Below are 23,178 nucleotides of genomic sequence, written 5' to 3' on the forward strand. Positions count from 1 at the left end.
TCCTTATTTAGAGAATAAAGTATGCCAGTGCTCTTAGTAATATTTTAACAGGCAGTAAATCATCCTTAATGTTGCCCGCCCCATTTTGGTATGGTAATAATAATAGATAATGGGTATAAGGAGATGGCCCTGTGTACATCACTCTTGTGACAAACACCATCACAACCAAAAAGATAAACATCAAATTACCCTGGCGATGTTTGTCAAAGTTCCTGACATTTGGCATAATGAAGGTCCTCGATTTATCAGCTGATCTCTGAAAGAGCTTTTATTGCTTGCATAAAAGTATTTGATAAACACAGTTAAATAAGATACAATAACATTTGTTTCTCTTTCTGAGCCTGTAAGAATTACAAGTGTCAACTAAAGAGGCCACATCTAAATTACTGTTCACCCACATCCAAACCCATTAATGTTTATTCTGCACCAATTTTTGTGCTGTCACCTATGGACAAAGGTCTGTACTTTCAAATTAAATATTTGTTACCTCACTTGAAAACACACATTCACACACGTTTCTAGGCAAAGTCCAGATGATCAGTAGAAGGTACACTTTTTGCTTCAATAGACAATTACTTTTTCAACAATAACTTAAGTAAATAAGACACTAGGAGTCAAGTTCAGCAATTAAATCACTTTACTGCAATATAATCAATCATTCACTGACATACAGCTTGTGTTGTGGCCAAGGCCGACTGTAAGCACATGGTCATACTGAGATAATATAAGATATTGAGCTGAGAGAAAACAATCACAAAGAAACCTGTTAGTCATTAATCTCATGTTTCAGAGAAAGCACTTGTTCATTTGTCAAATGCTGATATACAGCATAAAGAGAAAAGAAATAGACAGCTCAGGGAGTGCAAAAGTTTGATTCAGATGAAAAATAAATGTATCCCTCCATTTAACACCTCCTCTGCTGAGGAAGAGGGCACATTCCACAGTACTCTCCCTCATCATCTCTCAAGCTGCCTTTATGAACTAAGTTTGTTCCTTCATTTTTTGCACAAATGGCCCAGTTTCCTGGCTTCTCATGCTTCACCTGTGAAGATGGTTCCAAGCCGAGAAAACGTTCCTCCTCGTCACTGCGACATGTGGAGGATGGCTTGTGCTGTGTCGTATGTAACAGTGCTAGAAGGAAAGAGCTCCTTATCCAGCATCAATTTTGAGAAGAAACCACTAAACTCTTTTCACACTGACCCTCCATGAACAGTCTCACACAGTCTGCACTCTGGAGCCCATCTGTCCATTTCATGGTTTGAATGTGTGTCTGTTCATATCTGTGTGTGCACTTGTTCCTCTGTATGAGCTGTACTGGTCATGAATTCTCCAGCTCTAGAGCTGATGGTGCCCGCCTTCCTCCTTTTGCTCTCCTCTCTGGTGGCTGTAGTGAGGTTGGAGTCTGTAGGTCTGTCTGTTGCTGGTACGCCTCCCCGTCTCTGCAGGGAAGGCCATTGCACCATGCTCTCACGTTCCGTTTCTCTCTCTCCTTCTCGTGATCTCTCGCACACTCACTCAGCGTCTCCTGCAAAGCAGAGCAGCATGTGTCTGTGTGTGACCAACAGGAACAATCAGAGTTACACCAAGAACTCAATACATACATGCGAACACAATCCTGCAAGAATGCAAAAAAGCCCTTAGCAAACAATCTTATGTGCATCAATCAATCAATCAATCGATTAATCTCCACATCCCTTGGAACACTGATTAACACTCAAAGTACACCAAGCTGGAACAGCCAATCTCTGATTTTTTCCCCTCACATTGCACATGCAAAATTTTATTAAAATAATGACAAATGGAATTTTTCTTTAGGATAATAAACAGAAGGAAAATCAAAACACAGTAAAGCATGGTGAAAACATTCATCTTGTAAACATGCTATATTTACAGTTGCTTCTTCAGGGCAAAAAAAAATCCAGCTTTCAGTAAACATAAAAGGAAAAGGGACAGAATCACATTTTGTACAATTTATTCACTCTTTGGAATCTGAGGCCTATAAAGAACAGCTTTAGAGGAGGCTACAGTGATCCCCCAGTTTCTACTAGAATAACCAGAGTGGACTGGTGAGAGTGAAAAGCTGTAAGGGAACAGTCCCAGTCCAGGGTGCCCTCAGCAGATAACTGTTGCTGGATCACTTCCTGTCATGCCTTAGCCTTCCGAGCTGCGCTGGCTTCTCTCTTAGCATGGCTGCCTTATTGCTGCACTTGCTTCTTTCTTTCACCATTTTAGTTAAACGTGACTATGCTGCCAAGTGGCCCTATTCTTTCTGCTTAGAGGCACAGCAACTAGCAATTACTCATACCATACAATCTGTCTGATCATTTTGAACAAACATGGAATATCAGAAAAGCATGCAAAAAATGGTATAGCAGATAGCAGGTAGACACCGTCATTGATTTTACATGCCTTACCTCCCTCCAGTCTTGAATATAAGGTCTGCATTGGGAGCCCCTTTAGGGTGCTGATACCGTGGCCGACGCTCTCGGTTTGTGTTAGCAGGTGCAGGTCTCTGAGCCAGTGACTGCATCATCTCTGCATGTATGCAAAGTCCACAGACAGAAAAATGAAAAACATATGATTCACAGTCTTTCTGATTATTCAAGAGAACCGTCCTGACTGGCGCTCTCTCACCCTGGTAGTCCTCCTGTTCCTGTCGCTCGTTGATGTCTAGGGTGAGTTTCTTCATTCGCATGCGCTCCTCTTGCTCTGCCTGCTGCTGGTTGAAGTGGTTGGCGGCCAGGTGAGAGGACAGCGGTACGTTGAGGATCTTAAACTAAAAAGAACAAGGTTCAGTCCACACACAAACATACAAGCAACAAACTGGATTTGAGTAAAATGTAAGGAACCAGAACTCTGGCCAGCAGGAGTAAGCAGGAAGTATAGAGAAATGCAGAGCAGAGTACAGTACAGTAGTGTAAAGGGCTGTGGGCATGTGTGCACGCGTATGTATGTGTGGTTTTTCAACAGTGCACATCTGTGTGCTGTAGTTTACTATCCCAAAGCAACTTCCTGTACACACCCTACTGCTTTAGCCCAAAACCACACAGACACACACACACAGACACACAGACCTGCTGCTTGTTGCCTTTCCTGGTCAGCATGACAAACTGCATGGTGTCACTGATGTCTGTGTCTGCATCTGCTGTGCAGGAAGGGGCAGGGCCTTTCTTTAGCTGGCTCTTCAGCTGCAATGGAATAGCAACATCGAGCTGGTGCACCTTCACTGCCTCCCCGCTGCGTTGCTGCTCATGCATGCACACACGCACGCACACACACACACACAAAAAAAAACGTCAAGCAGGACTAAACTCCTACTTTGTCATGGACTGAATCAGTGAAACAATATATTTCATCTAGAATATTACAATATTATTACTACAGCATTACCACCTCCTTCTCAGTGTTTGTGTTAAGTACCTGAAGGTTCTCCAACATCATCTTGTCCAGAGCCTGAATAAAGTCATCATCCTCGGCACAGGCCACGTGCTTTAGCCCTCCACCCCGAATCAGCACCTCCTACACAGCGACAAAGGCAAAAGGCTCAAGTCACACTCTACACCACGTCTTCATTAAGTACTCAAATAATAAGAGCTCACATTGTTCTCCTCGTCTGTCTCATTCTCTTTGTTGGAGTCAGTCAAGTAGTCTGTGTTCTCTTCCTCTTCTTCCTGTTCCTCATCCTCATTCTCCGAGCCTTCCTGTATGTGTACATACCAAGTTCAGTCAACATCTCGAGTCCCACAAAGACGAGCCTCTCACAAAAGCTCCTTAACAAAGTTTACATAACCGTTTCCGCGTTTCCTTTTTGCTCTATTGGTTTGTTAGTTTTGTGACACAAACCAGTACAGACATTTCTCCCAGTTACCTGGCAACCATCCAGGTGAAACAACAAAATATGGATCCTATTTCAACAATAACCCAATAAGAGCATGAAGTCAGTTCAGCACAATACCTGTTATACATATAAAAGAAATGATAGTGGCAGGACAACTAGCTGGCTCTGAAAGAGACCACACAAACCAGGCCCATGCATCATCGTTAGAAGCCAAGGTCACTTCCCCTCACTGATATCTACATTTCCAGCATGTGTGAGCAGCAAGGGTTACTTCCACTCCCTCACTGCTGACCACTACATGTTGAAAAGGAACTGGCAAATGTACACGAGGTGAAATACTTTGTGACATATTTAGAAATTAATTAACTGATAGTTAGGATTTTGGAGGAATTTCATATATTATTCCACATTATGTCCCAGTTTACAGACCTACAGTGCATCCGGAAAGTATTCACAGCGCTTCACTTTTTCCACATTTTACATTACAGCCTTATTCCAAAATGGATTAAATTAATTTTCCCCCTCAAAATTCTATACACAATACCCCATAATGACAAAGTCGAAAAAGTTTGTTTGGAATTGTTGCAAATTTATAAAAAAACCCAAACCAAAAAAAAAAAAAAAAACCTGAACAAAAATCACATGTACACATGTACATTACAGCCTTTGCTCAATACTTTGTTGAAGCATCTTTGGCAGCAATTACAGCCTCAAGTCTTTTTGAGTATTATGCTACAAGCTTGGCACACCTATTTTTGGGCAGTTTCTCCCATGCTTCTTTGCAGAACCTCCTAAGCTCCATCAGACTGGATGGGGAGCATTGGGGCCCAGCCATTTTCAGATCTCTCCAGAGATGTTCAATTGGGTTCAAGTCTAGGCCACTCAAGAGCATTCACAGAGTTGTCCCAAAGCCACTCCTTTGTTATCTTAGCTGTGTGCTTAGGGTCGCTGTCCTGTTGGAAGATGAACCTTCGCCCAAGTCTGAGGTCCAGAGCGCTCTGGAGCAGGTTTTCTTCAAGGATGTCTCTGTACATTGCTGCATTCATCTTTCCCTCAACCCTGACTAGTCTCCCAGTTCCTGCTGCTGAAAAACAACCCCACAGCATGATGCTGTCACCACCATGCTTCACTGTAGGTGGTATTGGTCAGGTGATGAGCGGTGCCTGGTTTCCTCCAGACATAACGCTTGGCATTCAGGCCAAAGAGTTCAATCTTTGTTTCATCAGACCAGAGAATTTTGTTTTTCATGGACCGAGAGTCCTTCAGGTGCCTTTTGGCAAACTCCAAGCAGGCTGTCTTGTGCCTTTTACTGAGGAGTGTCTTCCGTCTGGCCACTCTACCATACAGGCCTGATTGGTGGAGTGCTGCAGAAATGGTTGTCCTTCTGGAAGGTTCTCCTCTCTCCACAGAGCAACACTGAAGCTCTGTTAGAGTGACCCTTGGATTCTTGGTCACCTCCCTGACTAAGGCCCTTTTACCCCGATCACTCAGATTGGCTGGGTGGCCAGCTATAGGAAGTCCTGGTGGTTCCAAACTTCTTGCATTTACGGATGATGGAGGCCACTGTGCTCATTGGGACCTTCAATACTGCAGGTTTTTCTGTACCTTTCCCCCGATCTTTGCCTCGATACAATCCTGTCTCGGAGTTCTATAGACAATTCCTTGGTCTTCATGGTTTGGTTTGTGCTCTGACATGTACTGTCAACTATGGGACCTTATATAGACAGATGTGTACCTTTCCAAATCATGTCCAATCAACTGGACTTACCACAGGTGGACTCCAATCAAGTTGTCGAAATAACTGAAGGATGATCAGTGGAAACAGGATGCACCTAAGCTCAATTTTGAGTGTCATGGCAAAGGCTGTGAATACTTATGTACATGTGATTTTTGTGTTTTTTTATTTTTATTTTATAATGAATAAATTTGCAACAATTCCAAACAAACTTTTTCCACTTTGTCATTATGCGGTACTGTGTGTAGAATTTCGAACAAAAAAAAAAGAATCTAATCCATTTTGGAATAAGGCTGTAACATAACAAAACGTGGAAAAAGTGAAGTGTATACTTTCCGGATGCACTGTATTATGTGATGCAAGGTCTATAATTCATAATTTTCTTCCCAAGAAATAAGATTTATGTACAAACAGGAGGTCGTCCCTTTATAGTGCCCTTAATAGCCAGTCTAATACAGGAGGCATAACTTGGGCTCCCCTGATATATTATGAGCTTTAAGGACAGAGTATAGACTGAAATGGAAGAAAACAATGTATTCTGTGGAATATTTTACTTGATTAGTTTGTGAAATGCCAAACTAAACTCTTCCCTAATGTTTTAATACCCTTTAATGCCCATGAAGCACAAATAAAAGGACATCTGGTTAGCAGATTAAAATTTTTTCCAAACAGGAGCATGCCTGTTTGGATATGTGTGTGTATATATATATATGTCTGTGAGTGTGTGTGTGTGTGTGTATGTATGTATGTATGTGTTTTCCTCAGTGCATCTGTGTCATCATGGACTGACCTCTTCCTCTGGTTCATTCATTTCGCTTTCGTTTCCAGACTGCTCCTCTGTCTCTGCTCCCCCTTCATCATCATCATCCTCGTCTTCCTCATCCAGAGCCTCCCCCTCTCCCATGGCACTGGAGCAACGACCATCCTTCTGTGTAGCTAAACCTGGACACACACCCACCATGGTGTTTGTCACACTGATTGTGAGAACAATAGAAGGTAGCTGTATCTAAAGACCCAGCCCGCATTGATGCTGGAGCTTTTGTCACTGTTCTGCTCTTTAACCCAAACACATCCTGCTTCACTTTCACAGGCTTATCTTGCTGATTCATATTTCCCTTTTTATTCAGTTGCTACCAACAGTGTGACAAATCATTACATAAAACAAGATAAAAGGGACACGTCCACACCATCCCACCCACCTGCCAAAGATTACCCTGCTAAATATGAGTGGAATGTGCACCAACACATACTAACCTAAACCATACAAAGTCTCTATTACAAAGTAGAATATAAAATTGTCAGTAAAACAAATGAGAGAATGAGACAAAAACAAAATTTGCATAAGCTCACTGGGGGCTTGGATTTGGACATTTATAACAAGCTATATAACTAAATTTAGATTTGATTCTCTAAAAATCAAATAGGTTTGTTAAAATATTCTTTAAAGAAAACAGAAAATCTTGTTTACCAATTTATTTTATCTCTTGCTAAAAGATACACTAGTCCCTTTGTGTAATACAATGTATGTACAGGTACAAGTTTCACCCAGGAACCCTCTCCTATGACACCTGTTCCAACTTTAAGCAAAAATTACACAAACACACACAGGCATGACAGGATTCCTTTGCAACACTACACACAAGTCACCTCTTCCAAAAATGTGATACCATTACACATGTCAAAAGAATGCTACATTCTCTGCCTCTCCTTCAGGAATGTAGAAGTTAAGAAAGTATGAATGAAGAGGAATAATGAACAGGTCAGAGTGAGGTAGTCACTAGCCTCCCACATGCATACTGGAATGCTGCTTAGCAGGCATAACAAACCAGCCTAACTAGTACAAGCTCTCTCTGTTTCACTTACACACATACAAACACACACGCATGCGTATATGCGTGCACACAAGCACACAATTACCAAGTTTGACGAGGACTTCTCTCTCTAGTTCAGTGACCTGACGGCAGGCCTCTTCCAATGAGCTGCAGAGGTGCATTTTGGGCCTCAGTAGCTCCAGCATGTCACTTATCATGTAGTCAATATCAATAGGAAAAGGATGATCTTTAGTCCACACCTCCAAACTCTTCTTCCACCAAATGTACCTCTATACACGTGTGCATGCACAAAAACATACAAGCAAACAAAGAAATAATACAACAACATTGTTACTGACTAGTACAGATCACTTTTAGCATTCCAAAATTCTTTTTCTGAGTTCAGTGAAAATAAAAGTGGGTATACTTCTGACCATATTTGCACTCATCATGTCTAAAGTCACAACAGTATTTTTGAATTATATGAACGATAACTGTTCAAGTTCAAGAGTGAGCACCAAAATCTTTACTTGGTCTGAAATCTCAGTCATGTGTCCAGTATTACATTAACAATCATTTAAACATATCATCTACACAGTCCATCAGTCTGTTGTAAATGTGTGCTTCTGTCCAAACTAATGTTGCACTGATATTGCTACATCCTAAAGGTCATAAACAGTTTAGTGATTCACCACCATCTGATGAAGAGAGAAAGACTGACCTGAAAGTAGATGAGGAAGCAGTCAAGCTTCCGCTTGCTGGAGCCACGGTCGAAGTACTGGCCACAGGTGTCCAGCAGGGTGCAGACCAGGCGAATGCGGAACAGGTGCTCAGGAGGGTCCAGTGGACTTGGGGAGCCGTCAGGATTCACGCCAAACGAGATGAAGGAGAAAAGAGTGCGGAAGATGACGGCAGACTCAACCATGCGGTAGTTGTACAGCTCTCCCAGGAACTTGGCACTGCTGATACGCCGCTGGTTAAACTTTGGCTGATTCACCTGAGAATGTAAGAGCAAAGCGAATTATTTCTACTATTTTATAACTGACATGAGATACACGTGATATCTATGACATAGAAATAAGTTGTAGAGAGTGATGAGGGAGCCCTAGCCTTGTCTGCAAATGCACAATCACTCCCACACTGACGCACCTCCATGCCAAGGCGGATGTCCTCCAGGACCCCATCCACTACATGTATACCCACATCCTCCTGGTATGCGACTAGACCAGCCAGCAAGTTAGCCACACAATGAATGCTGTTGTACTTCACATTCCAAATGTTCACCATGCAACAGATCAGATAACTCTTCATTTCAGGATCCTGCCAGGGCAACTTGCGCATTTGCCTCAAAACCTACACACACACACACACACACACACACACACACTTTTAGACACACAATTGAGTAAACAGGAAAATTCAGCTAAAAGCTTACTTGTTGGGTCAGCTATTGTGGAGAAGGGCTAAGGTGGAACTGTGTGGGCGCATTTGAGTGAAGAGTAGAAGCAGATTTCCACAACAGAACAGTACACACCTTTTCAGTAGTAACCTTAGACAGATCTTTGTAGAGCAGTTTGCGGATATACTCCTGTAGTGGAGGCCTCTTCTTCCGGACAGTCTTCTCCATTGGTGGTGGGTTGCAGTAGTAATATGCATTCTCCACCATGGTCACATATCGAGCATCCAAATGCTGTGCCTGCTTTTTGCGCATCATTTGCTCCTAAGACACACACAGAGCTCTGTTATGCTTAGAGACAAGAGACAGAAAGCGAGAGAGAAGTGGTGTGTGTTACTGACCAGTAGCACGCTGGTACGCAGATGAGATTCAGGAGATCTGAAGAGGAAGCGTCCGCATGTCTCCAACAAAGTGCATGCCATTTCAATATGATGATGAGAGAAATCAGACAAGAGCATCTACAGATCATAGACATGCACGTGTGCACACACACACACACACACACACACACACACACACACACACACACATTAATGTCTACAAAGAAAAGAGCATCAATAAACTGTAGTTTGTACACAGTTTGTAACTATTTCTGTGCTTTAAGAATTCTCACTTTCAGGCAATGCAGAGTGTCTGTTTTTGAAAACATTTTAAACTTGGCAAGCTCCCCAATAAACCTCACTGTCTTATTCTTGGTCTCAATGTTGATTTGGTCCTTCTTTCGAACCTAGGAGGGAAAAGGAAAATTCCTTAATTAAGTGTAAACAGACAAATATTCCATATAAGGGCATGAGACAATCTGTATAATTGGCTGTAGGTTTGTGAATGTAAAAAGCATGGGGGCAGAATCACACATGAAATCTGAAGTCTCCTTTGAGCATGGAGCAGAGGTCCTCTGCAACATCAGACATGCAGGGGTGCAGAGTGGCCACCAGCCGCGAGTAGAATGGCAACAGATCCAGCCTGGTGAGGAGAAACAAACGTACAAAATTCAAAACTATAATAAACAGGCAAATGGACTAGTTCAATTAAAAAAAAAAGAAAGAACTTGAACTCTATGAGCTGACTGGAGCAATAGCTCCATCTAGTGTTAATGATGTTCAAATACATGCACAGTGATGAGTGGAAGAGGTGAGCTGATGCACCTTTGCCTGGGAACAGTGAAGAGAGCACGGACCAGCTTCCTCCGGTTGGACTTGGTGTTCATATTCATACAGAAGTCCATCGCAGCCTAGAAATAGCCATGTTTCACCATATTTCATTTTTCATACCATTTGTGAAAAGGGATGCTGAATAGGCCCAGTACATCATTAAATACACAGAAGGCTTTAACTGCCATGCTCTATAAAGTTACCATTGATAGCGTCTTGACCAGGAGCATCATTGTCTGGTATAGGAACAGACAACACCACTGGGGCTGTATTCAGGACATGCATCACAAAGACCATCAGTGGTTCCCACTGCTTCCACACATGCTTGACTACCTTGCTTTTTCCCAGAAAATACTGCCAGTTCCTGGGCAGGTTTCTTCCCTCAAGATGTTCGTCAAAAATTTGCTTCCCCCAACCGACCGGCCTCCTACTTATTAAACAAGGCTTACGCTTACCCTACTCACACTAGTCACTTTACTGAATCACAATCTCTCTTTCAACTGTCCACAATTAACACTCTAGTGATTGTTCATGATGTCTTTACAGAGTTAATTACTGTGCTACTACTCATTATGGTCTCCATTACTGGCATTCCAGTTATTAAACCTCATGTCTACTGGCATTTCAATCAGTAAACCTCATGCGTACATACTTTATATATTTACACAGTATGTCAGTCTGACATAAAATTCTAAATCTAGAGGTGTTTGATGATAGAGCTGAATGTTCAACTATGTAAGATGTCTCTCAGTGTATACCTTGTCAATCAGGTCTCTGTTGACACAGTTGGGAAGCTGCTGAATGAAGGCATCAACTATGAGTTTAAGATGAGAACCAGTGCTGGCTTCCTCATCTTCTTGTTCTTTAAAACACACAAAACACACAGTCACTCAATTTTTTGTGTAACAGCCCTTAATCAGAGACTATTTGAAACAGATGACAAAGGGAGCTTTTAACCATTTTCTTTCTTGTAAGTGCCAAGTTGTACAGTACTACTTAACATTAATCACCTTCTACTTACAGGTACCATGTGCCAAGTTATAACTACCATATTATTTACAATGCCATACTTTTCCACATTCATGCCAAGTAAATGCAAAATATGTTAATGCAATACTTTTGTATGCAAATGTGATTACCACCAACCCATGCAGTGCAAAAGACTGAGGCATTTAGTTGGAAAGACTGGGCTCAGTAACACATCAAACTGAAATGAGTGTACTAAAGGTGTACTAAAGCCCGATCTTTAAGCCATCAAACTGAAATGAATTTGATCTACTGAAGCCTGCTCTTTAAGACATCCTGAAAATGTTGATCATGTTTTTTCCTGTTTTTCCTGCTCTTCCTATGTGTATTCAGTCAGTCAGCATGGCAAAACATTGTTGTGCACATATAGACCCTTATATAAGAACACTATAAATACCGTTCTGAAGCAGTCAATGCTAGGCTGCCTATTCACAAAGCCTACATTTTTGTTTTCCTTCTGAGAGAACACACGATAACCTACCATTGAGTCATGTTTGTTTAATTTATTCATGTTACTTATTCTCAGGATACAAAGAAAATCTATTTATTTGAAAGAAAAAAAAAAATCTATGAAGTTACATAATTCCACTTTGTTAAGGTAATTCTATTTTTGGTCCTTCATCCCCAGTCATATATACTACATCTTTTCAGGGGTAAAAATATTCCAATACAAATCTTAAGTGGGGGAAGTTCCCCAATCCTTCAGCTGACCTCTCAATTTATATCTGGGGAACAAAACCCTGACACTTACCCTTCTCCCTGTTCCCCGACCTTTGCTTTGAACTCTGAGCACTCTTTGACCCTAATCTTATTCTTGAGAGACATATGACACTGGACATCACAGTAACAGAGTAGCCTTAGTGCACAGTAATGTATGTTCACAGACAAGCACCTTGCTCATCCAGCAGTTTCTTAGCCAGTTCTTCACTCTCTGCCTCATCAGCAGCTTCCAACTCCAGAGGATCATCGGCGATGTCCAGAGCCTCCAGCTCCAGCTCCAGCTCCTCAGTGCTGCTCGCCTCTTTCCCCTCACGTCCCTCCTTAGGCTCTGCAGTGGCAGGAAGGAATCAAAGTCGGTTCAATTCAACCACCCTTAATCTCCTCACACAGCTGAACTGCAACAGAATGGACGCTGTGTTTGAAGGTGACAGAGATCCGTCGCTCTCTGTCAAGGTGGTTCCAAACCTTTGTTCTCTTCCTTGTCTTTGCCCTGGCTGGCTTTCTCATTATCCTTAAACAGGATGGCAGGCACAAAGGCCTTCAGGTCCACCAAGTTTTCATAAAAGTTACGTGCATCCTCGTCCTCCCAGATTCCCCCATCAAGCTCATAGTCTCCTGGCTTCCCCGGTGTGAAGATATCAATGCCTGGGCCATGTTCTGTCACAAACACAGACAGAGACATATATACACTGTAAAAGCAGTATTCAAAAAAAGACATACTAAACCACTGCCAAGCTCTCCACTCTGCTTGGAAGTTTCTATTTTATATTACACTTCAACATAATATTATAAGCTGTACTATGAGTGGTGATATTTAAGTAGATAACCTGCTACACATGGCTCTTCGAATCTGGCAATAGGGACTGACGTTTTTGCGTGTGCAGCTGACAGGCCAAATCAGATTCATATATTTCATGAACGCGTTTTGCCCCACATAAGAGCAATGCAAAAGATGGTTTGCAGGAAATAATGTCTCTCATTATTCAATGTAATATAATCTGTGACAGCTACAGAAGACATTTCCATATGCACATTTTGTGTAAAGAATTCCAGATGTTTGAAAACTTGTTTGTTTTAATGTGTACGTTTTAATGTATTTCTGTGCATTTGTCTGTACCTTCCTGAACAGTCTTATCCTGAGGCAGCTCAGGCATGTTCTCATCCAGTAGATCAGCAAGAGACTGAGTATTAGCTAGCAGTTTCTGATAGCATGTTGCAAACTCCTCATACTGCTTGTGCCTGTCCTCACTCAATTCTCCTTTAGAGTGCAGGATACGCCTGAAAGAAAGGCACACTGAATTGTTATGGCCCTATACAGAGATCTTTAAGACTACAGTAGAAGGTGCCATTCGCTTACCTGTTTTGTCTTTCAATGTTTTGCAACTCTCTGTGATCTTTCTTCAGGTGTTTGGTGAGAGAAGTGAAATACTCTCTGAGCAAGTTCTGGAAGGGCTGCTGTTTCTCAGTGCTGATAATCTCACTGGGAGGGAACGCCAAAATGAACTTCTCAGCTGCACTTTTCACCCTGCGAGGCACCAACCCAGCAATGTCGTCGCCACAATGCTTACAGAAGCTGATCACCACTGAAACATGAGTGTGAGTCTCACGATCAGCACTGATGATGTTCTTCAGCTGCTCGTAGATGAGCGAGAGCCCCTCTTTATCAGTGAAGAGGCCCACTATGGTGAGCTCAGCAATGAAACGCAGGTCTGTACGCAGCTTGCTCACATTTGGGGCCTTCTCCTCCTTACGAGCCTCAAAGTGCCTCTTCCAGGTAGCTAACAGGAGTGGGGCGAAGTCTGCATAACGCTGGTGGAACAGGGAACAAAGGTGCACAGCACAGCCTACATCCGAGATCTTCAGCTTGGCCTCAACCAGAGAGCTGACAGCCTCACCAATGTACTTGCTGAGGTTGAGGGAGGCAAAGTCATGTGAGAGAGAGTCTCGCTGCTGTTCTGTTAGTGTGCGAAGCTTCTTGACAAAAGCTGTGTTCTTTTTGAGGCTGGAGTCCAGTCGACTAAAGAAAGCTTCCTCTGGGCGACTTTCATGTGCGTGCTGGTTCTTTCCTCGCAGCTCCTTTCTGGTCTGGTGCCTTTCCCATGCCTCCTGGTGCAACTGCTGAGCTTCCTCCTTTTCCCTAAGAACAAAGTCAATGTTTTATATGGTTTCTGTAATTTGGAATAAAACTTTGTGTTTGCTGATTTGAGTCATTTTTAAGATAGTGTCATATAGGCAGGGATCTATATCTTGTGTCTCCTCTATGCAAACCTGTATCGTGTTTTCACTGAATGGAGACATGTAACTACATAAACATTTCAAACCTCAGCACTTGCAACATGACAAGCATATTCCAGAGAGATTCTAACAGCCTGTTTACAATGATCAGAGAAAGGGCCATTTAAATTGCTGCAATTTCTCTGCCTATCCCAGCAGTTTTTCCTCATCACACTTCTTTGATGATAACTGATTTTAAACATGTTCCAATATCAGTGATGTAGATATATGTAGTGTTGAGAACCAGATCATGTCTAACATTTTTTTTGCCCCATACAAAGCTCAGAAATGGGCAGAGCCAATAGAGAACATTAACGTGAAATACATTATCAGTGGTCAAGCCTTATACATAAATATCCCCAGAACCTTACTTGAGCTGAGCAGCCTCCTCTTCCTTTTGGCGTTTAGCTTCCTCCTCTAGGAGTTTTTTTTCTTGTTCCTCCTGCTGTCTTCTCTCTTCTTCCATTTTCCTCTTCTGCTCTTCTTCAGCCCTTTGTTTTTCTTCTTCTTTCTTCTTGCGTTCCTTTTCTTCCTTCTTTCTCTTCTCCTCTTCGAGTCTTCGCTTCTTTTCATCAGCAGACTTGCTGCCATCTTTCTTGCCACTCACTTTGTTGTCATCCTTGCCCTTGCCCTCTCGGGAGGAACTGGGTCGTCTGTCTCCATCTCTGTCTTTCTCCCTCTCTTTGTTGCTGAAGGAACCCGTCTCTTTCTCATCCATGTTTACTGACTTTTTGCGTTCAGCAGGCATTCTGCTAAAACATCAGAGGTTATTTTTGTTTGCTAGGGGTTCTACAAACTTTATCACGGTTAATTAGCTAGTAGTCTCAGCTAAACACTTGCTAGCAGTCTTACTCAAATCTAGCTAACCTAGATACCAACACAACAAATCAACATTGGCTTCAAGATGACCTAATAAATGCTAGTTTCTTACTACACAACTCGTTCGTGTAAGCTAACGGAATAGTGAACATCTATAAAACATACATAAAACTTTTTTGACAAGTTTGAACTACTTTAGACAATTGGTCAGGTGTATCCATCTCTCACAGCAAACGTACACTACGATGGTGAGCTAGCCAAATAGCTAGAAAGGTGGCTTAGGTATTTTATTTAACCTAACCTAGGTTAGGCGGAAGTTGCTAGCTACGTCGTATTTCCGTTGGTATAAGTGGCTGGAAGGGCTCGTGAGCCTTATGTTACAGCCGTTATAAATTCAGTTTGTTAGCTAAAACTGGCACCTGTAGCGGTGACAGCTGTACAGCTCAACAACTAGGCTAGCTAGTTCGCTAAACTATATAAAATTGCACTGGTTACACGGTCCCATTTCGTAATCTTGCACCTTGTTCGCTTTAACTCAGACGACAATTCACTCAATATCGTCGTATCTTATTTACTAGTGAGTTGAATGCACTAGCTACAAATTTTCAGCATATGCAGAGGAGTTAGCTAACTCCAGCTAAACTACCTGGATGAGATAGTGAGCAATCATATCCTAGTTATTTTCCTCTACAAACTGAACAAGCTCCAACCTCTATCTATCAAGTTAGCAAATAAACCAAGCAAGAATATTTAGTTCGTTCTACCTAGCTGGCTATTAAAACCACAATTAACGTTAGCTATGCAATCTAATCCCCTAGCGATGATTTGTGAGTTAGCTAGCTAGCAAGCTAGATGCTATCTCTAGCTAGCCATCAATGAGTATTAGAAACTTTAGCTACGCAGCTTTCCCTTATTCTGAAAGAACATTAAACAACAAATACAAATGCTGATACACACAGACTGACTTATAAATTCAATAGATCTTCTTAGACGCCAAGTATACATTCCCTAAGGGCAAAATGGTAAAACGCGGTAACGTAGCGTTACCTAATTAGCTAGCTAGCTAATATGCTCAGTACTGTCAATGTTAGCCAGTTCGTTTCAATTTCAGGCCGTCCAATAGGATTGTGTAAACATGGGACAGCCACCAGCAACTTCGTTATTATTGACAACAATACCAACAGAAAAGCAAAATAATTTTTCAGCATTGTCTTTAATTAACATCATTATCTTACCTTCAAATTATGCAAAAATAACATAAGGTAGTTTCGGATGGACGGTTGACTTTTTCTTGCTGGTATCTTTAGTAGTTAGGACCCCAAAACTGGATCATTTTGTGCGCCTGAGCAAAATGTAAAACACTGAAACCAGGGATGAACTAGTGATATCGATGTTAGCACGTAATACGAATAATAGTATTTTCCTGATATATCTTTACAACTATTTTATATAGTATATATGTGTGTGAAGATTCACTGGTGTAACCGCGGTGTATTGCAGATAAAGATGAAGAGGAAGTAAACATTGCAATGAAGTTCACAAGGATTCCAAAGAAACAGGACGTTTTGGACAGAGATCCTTCATCAGCTGCCTACTTCTGAAGTTTTTCAGATTATTTTGGACTCACAGTTGTTGAATTTGCCATATGACAAATATGGGAAAGTCAAGGCATAAATATTACTAATGATAACAGAGCAATATGGATACTCAAATGTGTAACTCCAGTTATTATTTTTTTAAATTTCTTTTGGTCTTGAGAACATTTGGTCCCATTTGCTTACATTTATCTGATACTTTTATCCAAAGCAACTTACAGTTATGAGTGATTACAACTTGAGCAACAGAGGGTTAAGGGCCTTGCTCAGGGGCACTACAGTGACAACTTGGTAGTGGTGTGGCTTGAACCAGCAACTTTCTGATTACTAGGGAAGTACCTTAACCACTGAGATGAATAACAAAGTATAGCTGAATAGTGGACAGAATGATATATATATATATAAATAAATGTAAATGTAAAATTGTGCTTTGTTTCCCAAAATAGTGCTTTTATAACATATGCACATTTGATAACCAGACACAATATGTGGTACATGACATATTGTAATGAATATTACATATGAAAGGATGCAAGCATGAGACATTTAGTATTTTATATTTATAAAAATACAAACATGGCATTGTTCTGTTGTGTATTATTGTTGACACAAGGTGTTAGAAATTTTCTGTTCAACACTTCTCAAGGTCAAAGAATTGATTGGGATTAAGAACAATATTAATATTGCAATATTTGACCAACACTGTTGGGGGAAAAATACATGTATTTTTTCTGTCTTTCTGTTTTTTCTTTTTTCCACAGTGAAATTCACTTTCTTAATAAAGTATGACGTAGCATCCCACAGATTATAATGGATTTGGTCTGGCATTAAACTTTCCAGTTTTATTTAGCGTAGACATATGTCTCACGACTTTCTAAACGATTCATAAGAAAAATTAATATTACAGGCACTAATGCTCGCCCTTTCTTAACCTTACAAATGAAAGTTAAATGAAAATGAAAATGAATAATCTACCAATAAACTATGGGTAAAACAATCTTTAATGAAAGATTAAAGAAAAACACAGTAAATATCCTTACTCTGCTCTCAAATCTCCTTTTATGGCTTTATAGAGCTGAAGCAATGCATCAGCCCACAACTCCCTCTGGTGGCCTGGAGTGGTCTGTGCAAGTCGCTGCGACGTGTACACCATTGTGAGTAGTGTGCGCTCAAAGTCTTCCCTGTTTAAGTGACCATGGCGTTGTTCCAGGTGGTAGCAGAGACGACGGATGTCTGACAGGGTCCTTGGAAGAATATCGTCACACACAACCTCCAGGGACTGCAGCCTCCGTAGAGATGCCAGCTCTTTGTCAGTCACACGAAGCACACCTTTCTCTGCTTCCACAGACAGGCCTGACCACAACACCTGATGGACACGTAGTAAAAAAAAGTTCCACACTCACCCAGTAAAAACTTTGACTCCCCATTTTTGTTCTTTGTTGAACAAGTAAAATGCAGCCTACTGGTAAATCCAAAACCTATCTTTATTGATAAAACAACCATATGTTCTGTCCACCAGCAAGGTGCAGTCTGCACACCATGGTGAAGTTTGTAAAATTCACACACCCAGGATGAACAGAACTGAATGTGCCTGAGCTTCTCTGATTCTCTCTACTTGTAAAATTTCTGTCTACTGCTGTCCTGAAGTCATAAATGTATGATGAGATTTCATTCTTGTCATGGTGCAGTCAACAGTTTACCCAATGCTTCTCAAAACCAATATGTAGGTAAAGAATGAGCCAGAGACCTCTATTTAATGGTGAGTCATTGGCAAGGTGTCCAGGAGCTAACTAAATTCTGTTTCATAGCAAGAGAATTGAGAGTCTGTGCGAGCAGGAAACTGGTGGATGCTTGACTGCATGGTGATGTTTATGTTGCACATACCCCAGTATTTTTGTTCAACTAAGCTCTGCTTACACTGTTTACCCCTCAGTGAGGAACAGCTGATTAATATGTATTAGGAAAAAAAAAGCTTTTCTATTTTTCATCTTGGGTCACCAGTGAAGCAGACTGAATATAAAGGGTTCAATTATGTGCATTATCTATTGTTATATTATCTTTCTAATTTAACCATTTGTATTATTTAACACATTAACTGATTGCTTTTAATTAAAACAGTACTGAATAAGCCTACTTCGTAGAGCAGGTTGGCATCCTCCACTGATGTTTGAATTGAGGGGTTAAGTAAAGCCGGAGTTCCTCTCTTCACCCTGAAGGCAGATGGGTACAGTGCTGAAGAAGAGAGTGTTATAAGTCATCACACACTGAGGGGTCACATATTCTTTGTTCTATTCTAGCCATGATATGCCTTAAAGCAGAACATTTAAAACATCTGCTGCAAGAGGTTTGACTGGCTCCCCGGAGGGCTCGACTGCTAGTGATTGCCAAGGTCCAGGCTTTAGAGGGGCCTCATCTGCTCACAGGTCACAGCCTGTCTCAGAAGCTTACAATGCAGAGATGTCAAAGTGAGCAGGCATCTGTGTGGCAGTTGCACCAAGCAGGGTCTAGCCTGATGCATCTCTCAGCTCTACATAATAATATGCTCCAGCTGCACTGCATACATATCTTACCATAGAAATTAACAGTAATCAGCCAGTCTCATAACAATAAGGTGCATGCTATATCTAGCCTTACCTAGTTTGCATTGCAAATATTGCTGCGCTTTAGTGATTTGGCACCAGGAAGAGAGACAGAGCAGTAATACTGGGACAGCCTTCCGAAATGTATCAGCTATTTATGCTTGCTTTACTCACTCTCAGGGTTATCACCTCAAAACAGAATCTTTTTGCTCAATTTTATATATATATATATATATATATATATATATATATATATATATATATATATATATATATATATATATGCTTTGTGAGCTCAAGCAATTTCTTACAAATGTACAATTAGAATATCACTGGGAAAGTGTCTGAGGTCTGAGTAGGAATTGCTCTCAGTTGAGGTTTACTATGATGAATGCCATGGCACACCTTTCCTTATTAAATAAAACTAATATCCTAAAATTATGCTCTCAGGTTACAAACTATTGTTTTGTTTATTCTTACTGTGCATGAGATGTCATTTTGTGCCAAAATTCCACCAAGTTTAATGCCTTACAAGGAAACGGGTGACTGACCGTGGCTCTGTGCCAACTATAACGTCTGAAATATCTGATATGGATGAAGATAGTAACACTAGAGAATGACAGTTCTACAGAAAGCTTCATATAAAACACTCTCTCAGCTCCCCAATGAGGGACAGTAATTATGGCTCCAACCATTGGTACTCAGGAAACAGTTTGGCTGCAGATTAGGGTGCAGCCAAATGAAATCCATCAACCATGAGGGATGAATCAAAAAACCAAAGTCGTTTGTTTCAAATTAGAAAAAAAGAAAATAAAAAAGGGGAATTTCCAGACAACCAGACTCAGCTTCTGCTCAGTCTGCTCCTGTGTGTCTGTTTCTTCAAATGTAAGGAAAGGACATAGCATTGAAGCTCCAAGGATTTCCAAAGCATCCATCGAAACTGTATGCAATAATGTTGTCATCTTTATTTCTCATAAAGAGATTTTTGCTGATAACTTTTCATGATAGTTAAGTAGGGTTGAATGTGACCACTAACCCATCCTATGTTCTATTAACAAACAGGAATGGAAGGTCAGTTTAGCTCAGATTCTGTTCTTGGGACATTCAGTACTTCTCTGGTAATGGTGTTTAGATTCTAAAGAAACAGCAAGATATGTAGCTTTTGGACCCAGTCATAGCAAAACAGCTGAAGAGCCTTTCTCATGGGCACACATCTTTTTTTATCTATGAATATTCTGAATCTCATTCTGAATCTTTTTAATCTCCATTTAGTGACTGAATAGTTTCAGAATTTATCAGTCCCAAAGCATTCACATGCCTGCTAAAGGTGAATGGTACTCATGTTAAATCATTTTTGTCAAATTATGGTCAGGTTTTTTGTGCTAAACTCAGAGTCCAGACTTCTCATTTCTATTTTAACTTGTCTTGTTGTAATTCCATCTTACCTTTCCTCCAGTGCAGTGCAGCAGATATGGTGATATTGCAGAGAATCAAAGACAAAATCATGAGGGTTGCAGTGGTTTCCATACTCTCTTTTGTCTCTCGGGGTTCTGTGCACCTCTCTAAGTTAGCATGTACCACTGAGCGCAGGCATTCAAAACATTAAAGGCAGTTCCTGCACATACACACACACACACACACACACACGCACAGACACGCACGCACGCACGCACGCACCCTGGCCCACATTCCCGACTTCCATCCTTCTTCTCCTCCTCGTCCTCCTCCTCCTCCTCCTCCTCCTCGCCCTGGCCCTTCTCTCCTCCTCTTCCTCGCCCTGGCCCTTTTCTCCTCCTCTTCCTCTCATGCACCCATTCCCTCCCTCTTTTTCTATTTCTGACTGAGAAAGTAATGTTGTCGGGAAGAAGACTGAAGGTGACGTCCATCTGGAAGTCATCACAACCTTGAGACAGTCTGCTTGTTTCTCTGTCTTCCTGTTGCCTACCATTTTGACTGGTTATCAAGTCCCACCTGGCTGCTACTGACAGACCCATCACCTCACTTAATTGCAGCCATTCCTTTCACTCTAGTCTTCCAATCATTATTACAATAAAAAGCAGTGAGGCCTTCTCAGAAATGAGACCAGGCATGTCAGCTAGATCAATGCTATTTCACACAAATCTAATGAACAAACAAAAGTTACATAAACGTTCGCCACTGTGTGTTTGCGGTGCACTAGCAGAGCTGAGCCTCTAGGGCATGCAGTTTGCTATGAACAAATTCTGCTACAGGAATTTAGAAGAGTTTCCATTGGCTTAGTCACTAATGTTTTGAGAAGGAGTTCAGTAGTGACAAAAGAAAAAAAAACATGAAATCAGCTGCAGTAACAGCTGCAAGGAGAGAAAAATAATTTTTGGTATAGAAAAACATCATCACCCTGTTCATCTTGGTCAAAACTGAACATGTTTACAACCACTTCTTTATACTGCCATAGCCTAATGTATCCTTTTGGTAAAGTCAAAAATATTGTACATGTTTAGCAATATTGACAAATACTGGGAAATGTTATACATATGGCAGTTGGAACATAATAATAAGTTGGAACAGGAACATAATTGGCCTCCAGTACCAAATACTTCATTAGATGACTTCAAACATCCATCCATTCAGTCTCTCGGCTCAACCATTCTGCCATTGGTTTTCAGTTTCACCAGATGTTGTGGAAAAGCTCTCTAGGAAGCCATATGGGCTGTGAGTGGCATTGCCCTTATAGCTCTCCACATAACTATGGACTAGAGCAACTCAGTGGCTGATGCACACTGGGTCTGAGAGTGCTTCTCTCCATGATCACAGGCCTTAGCACATGCATCCAGAGTTTATGAAAGTACGAGTGTAGAAGAGTACCTGTGAAGGCATGTTGCCCATTGGGTGAGACTGCGCAACACGGTTGGCAGTTAAACATGTGACTGACTCACTTTATACCATCTGCCTCCACATTCTGTTGAGTGCCTGTTAGCAAGGCACGCCTAGGTTGAATTGTGTTCAGGCAGAGGTATGGCACGTACCACCATGCAGTGAAACCTGTGCTGAATGGCACAGGAACTTGCCTCTCTTCCTTCCTATGACCTGCAGATTTAGTTATTTTAGTTCTGCCAACAGGTGGCACTGTACTGCCACAGTTCTCTTCCATGAACCCCTTGCCATAACAGCTCTGTTTGCACTGGATTCATTTTGAGCTTTCTAACAAATACAGAAAAACTCAGTCTCTCTAATGAAACTATGCAAAGCACTTTTCATGTTGTCTGGATTTAAACCCAGGTGGGCACCCTTGTAAAGCCCCTCCATGTAATTGCCTGTGTAAACCTCAGATATGTAAATTGTCTTAGATTGCTGGCTTTGTGTGTCTGAATAGCCCTAATTGCTACATCGTGAGGCCGCATATCAAAGCAATGCTTCATCTGCTTTTAAAGGAAATGAAAGACAGAGGCACAGGGAACAGCTCCTAGCCTTCTAACTCTACCTGCACAGGGGCTTCTGTCTTTGACCCTGAAGTCATAAATAGCCTGTATCTCATTTCTTTTGCCGATTCCCAAAGCTGTACCCGAGGTGGCACAAAGCGAGAAGTCCCTTTGCTGTGGTTTCAGTCTCAGCTCAGGCAGGGCGGAGAAGATTTCTCTTACTGCTTGCAAAACACACACACACACACACACACACACACACACACACACACACACACACACACACACACATACAGAGACACATACGCACACACACATACACACATACAGAGGCATCGCTGAGAAAGCAGAATGTTTAGCTTCAAGCTGTCGCAGCAGAGTCATTTAATTTGTATCGCCGACCACTAGGTACACTCTTTGTCAGGAAACACATGCTGTACCTGCATCTTTTACATCATTCTATGTGAGTAATTAAAGAGGAAACTATTAAAGACATCCCAAAAATGAAGACAGCCATCTCCCAAAAGTTCATCTTTTTGGAAACCACAGGTAAAAATCTGATTTTCACCTGCTTCACAATCAAATTAATTCAAACAAATATACACCACTCCTCCTCTGATACTAGAATGATAGGATTCTTGGTACTTGAAGCCAAGCTATCTCAGTAACATGATTCAGTAAAATCATGTAGAATTTGATGAAAATAATCACAAATGCTATGTGCAGAGATTACCTTTTCAAAAGCTTGGAAATATACATTTCATAAATTATCATGG

The 23,178-nt window shown here is 41.3% G+C and overlaps 2 protein-coding genes across 3 annotated transcripts; both read right to left on the bottom strand.

Annotated features, from left to right (window-relative positions):
- Positions 1-619: 619 nt before the first annotated feature.
- On the bottom strand, positions 620-16,150 carry upf2 (UPF2 regulator of nonsense mediated mRNA decay). Of its 2 annotated transcripts, none has more exons than XM_027004043.2 (22): positions 16,066-16,150; positions 14,383-14,760; positions 13,095-13,874; positions 12,855-13,015; positions 12,203-12,394; positions 11,910-12,065; positions 10,750-10,853; positions 9,986-10,071; positions 9,695-9,803; positions 9,454-9,567; positions 9,182-9,298; positions 8,919-9,104; positions 8,534-8,737; positions 8,106-8,381; positions 7,491-7,674; positions 6,364-6,515; positions 3,600-3,701; positions 3,421-3,519; positions 3,075-3,245; positions 2,635-2,776; positions 2,415-2,535; positions 620-1,525 (listed from the first exon to the last, which is right to left on the bottom strand). In XM_027004043.2, the coding sequence occupies exons 2-22, from the start codon at positions 14,757-14,759 to the stop codon at positions 1,516-1,518; spliced, it is 3,843 nt and encodes a 1,280-aa protein (XP_026859844.1). In that variant the 5' UTR covers position 14,760; positions 16,066-16,150; the 3' UTR covers positions 620-1,515. The 2 variants fall into 2 exon arrangements, with proteins under 2 accessions (XP_026859844.1, XP_026859845.1); XM_027004044.2 differs by having other exon boundaries at positions 14,383-14,763; positions 16,066-16,139.
- Positions 16,151-16,868: 718 nt separating this feature from the next.
- LOC113573663 (protein FAM180A) lies at positions 16,869-20,711 on the bottom strand. Its single transcript, XM_027004067.2, has 3 exons — positions 20,450-20,711; positions 18,560-18,657; positions 16,869-17,791 (listed from the first exon to the last, which is right to left on the bottom strand). The coding sequence occupies exons 1-3, from the start codon at positions 20,529-20,531 to the stop codon at positions 17,462-17,464; spliced, it is 510 nt and encodes a 169-aa protein (XP_026859868.1). The 5' UTR covers positions 20,532-20,711; the 3' UTR covers positions 16,869-17,461.
- Positions 20,712-23,178: the final 2,467 nt, after the last annotated feature.

Source organism: Electrophorus electricus, chromosome 2, assembly GCF_013358815.1.
Source record: "Electrophorus electricus isolate fEleEle1 chromosome 2, fEleEle1.pri, whole genome shotgun sequence".
NCBI classification, from domain to species: Eukaryota; Metazoa; Chordata; class Actinopteri; order Gymnotiformes; family Gymnotidae; genus Electrophorus; species Electrophorus electricus.

Coding starts and splice junctions, on each gene's coding strand:
- upf2 (XM_027004043.2), bottom strand. CDS start 14,759: ATGCCTGCTGAACGCAAAAAGTCAGTAAACATGGATGAGAAAGAGACG. Junction 7,675..8,105: donor GCTTCCTCATCTACTTTCAG/GTCAGTCTTTCT, acceptor ACACGTGTATAG/AGGTACATTTGGTGGAAGAA. Junction 3,520..3,599: donor AGACAGACGAGGAGAACAAT/GTGAGCTCTTAT, acceptor GTCGCTGTGTAG/GAGGTGCTGATTCGGGGTGG.
- LOC113573663 (XM_027004067.2), bottom strand. CDS start 20,531: ATGGAAACCACTGCAACCCTCATGATTTTGTCTTTGATTCTCTGCAAT. Junction 18,658..20,449: donor TGCACTGCACTGGAGGAAAG/GTAAGATGGAAT, acceptor TCTCTTCTTCAG/CACTGTACCCATCTGCCTTC. Junction 17,792..18,559: donor ATGCCAACCTGCTCTACGAA/GTAGGCTTATTC, acceptor CGTGTCCATCAG/GTGTTGTGGTCAGGCCTGTC.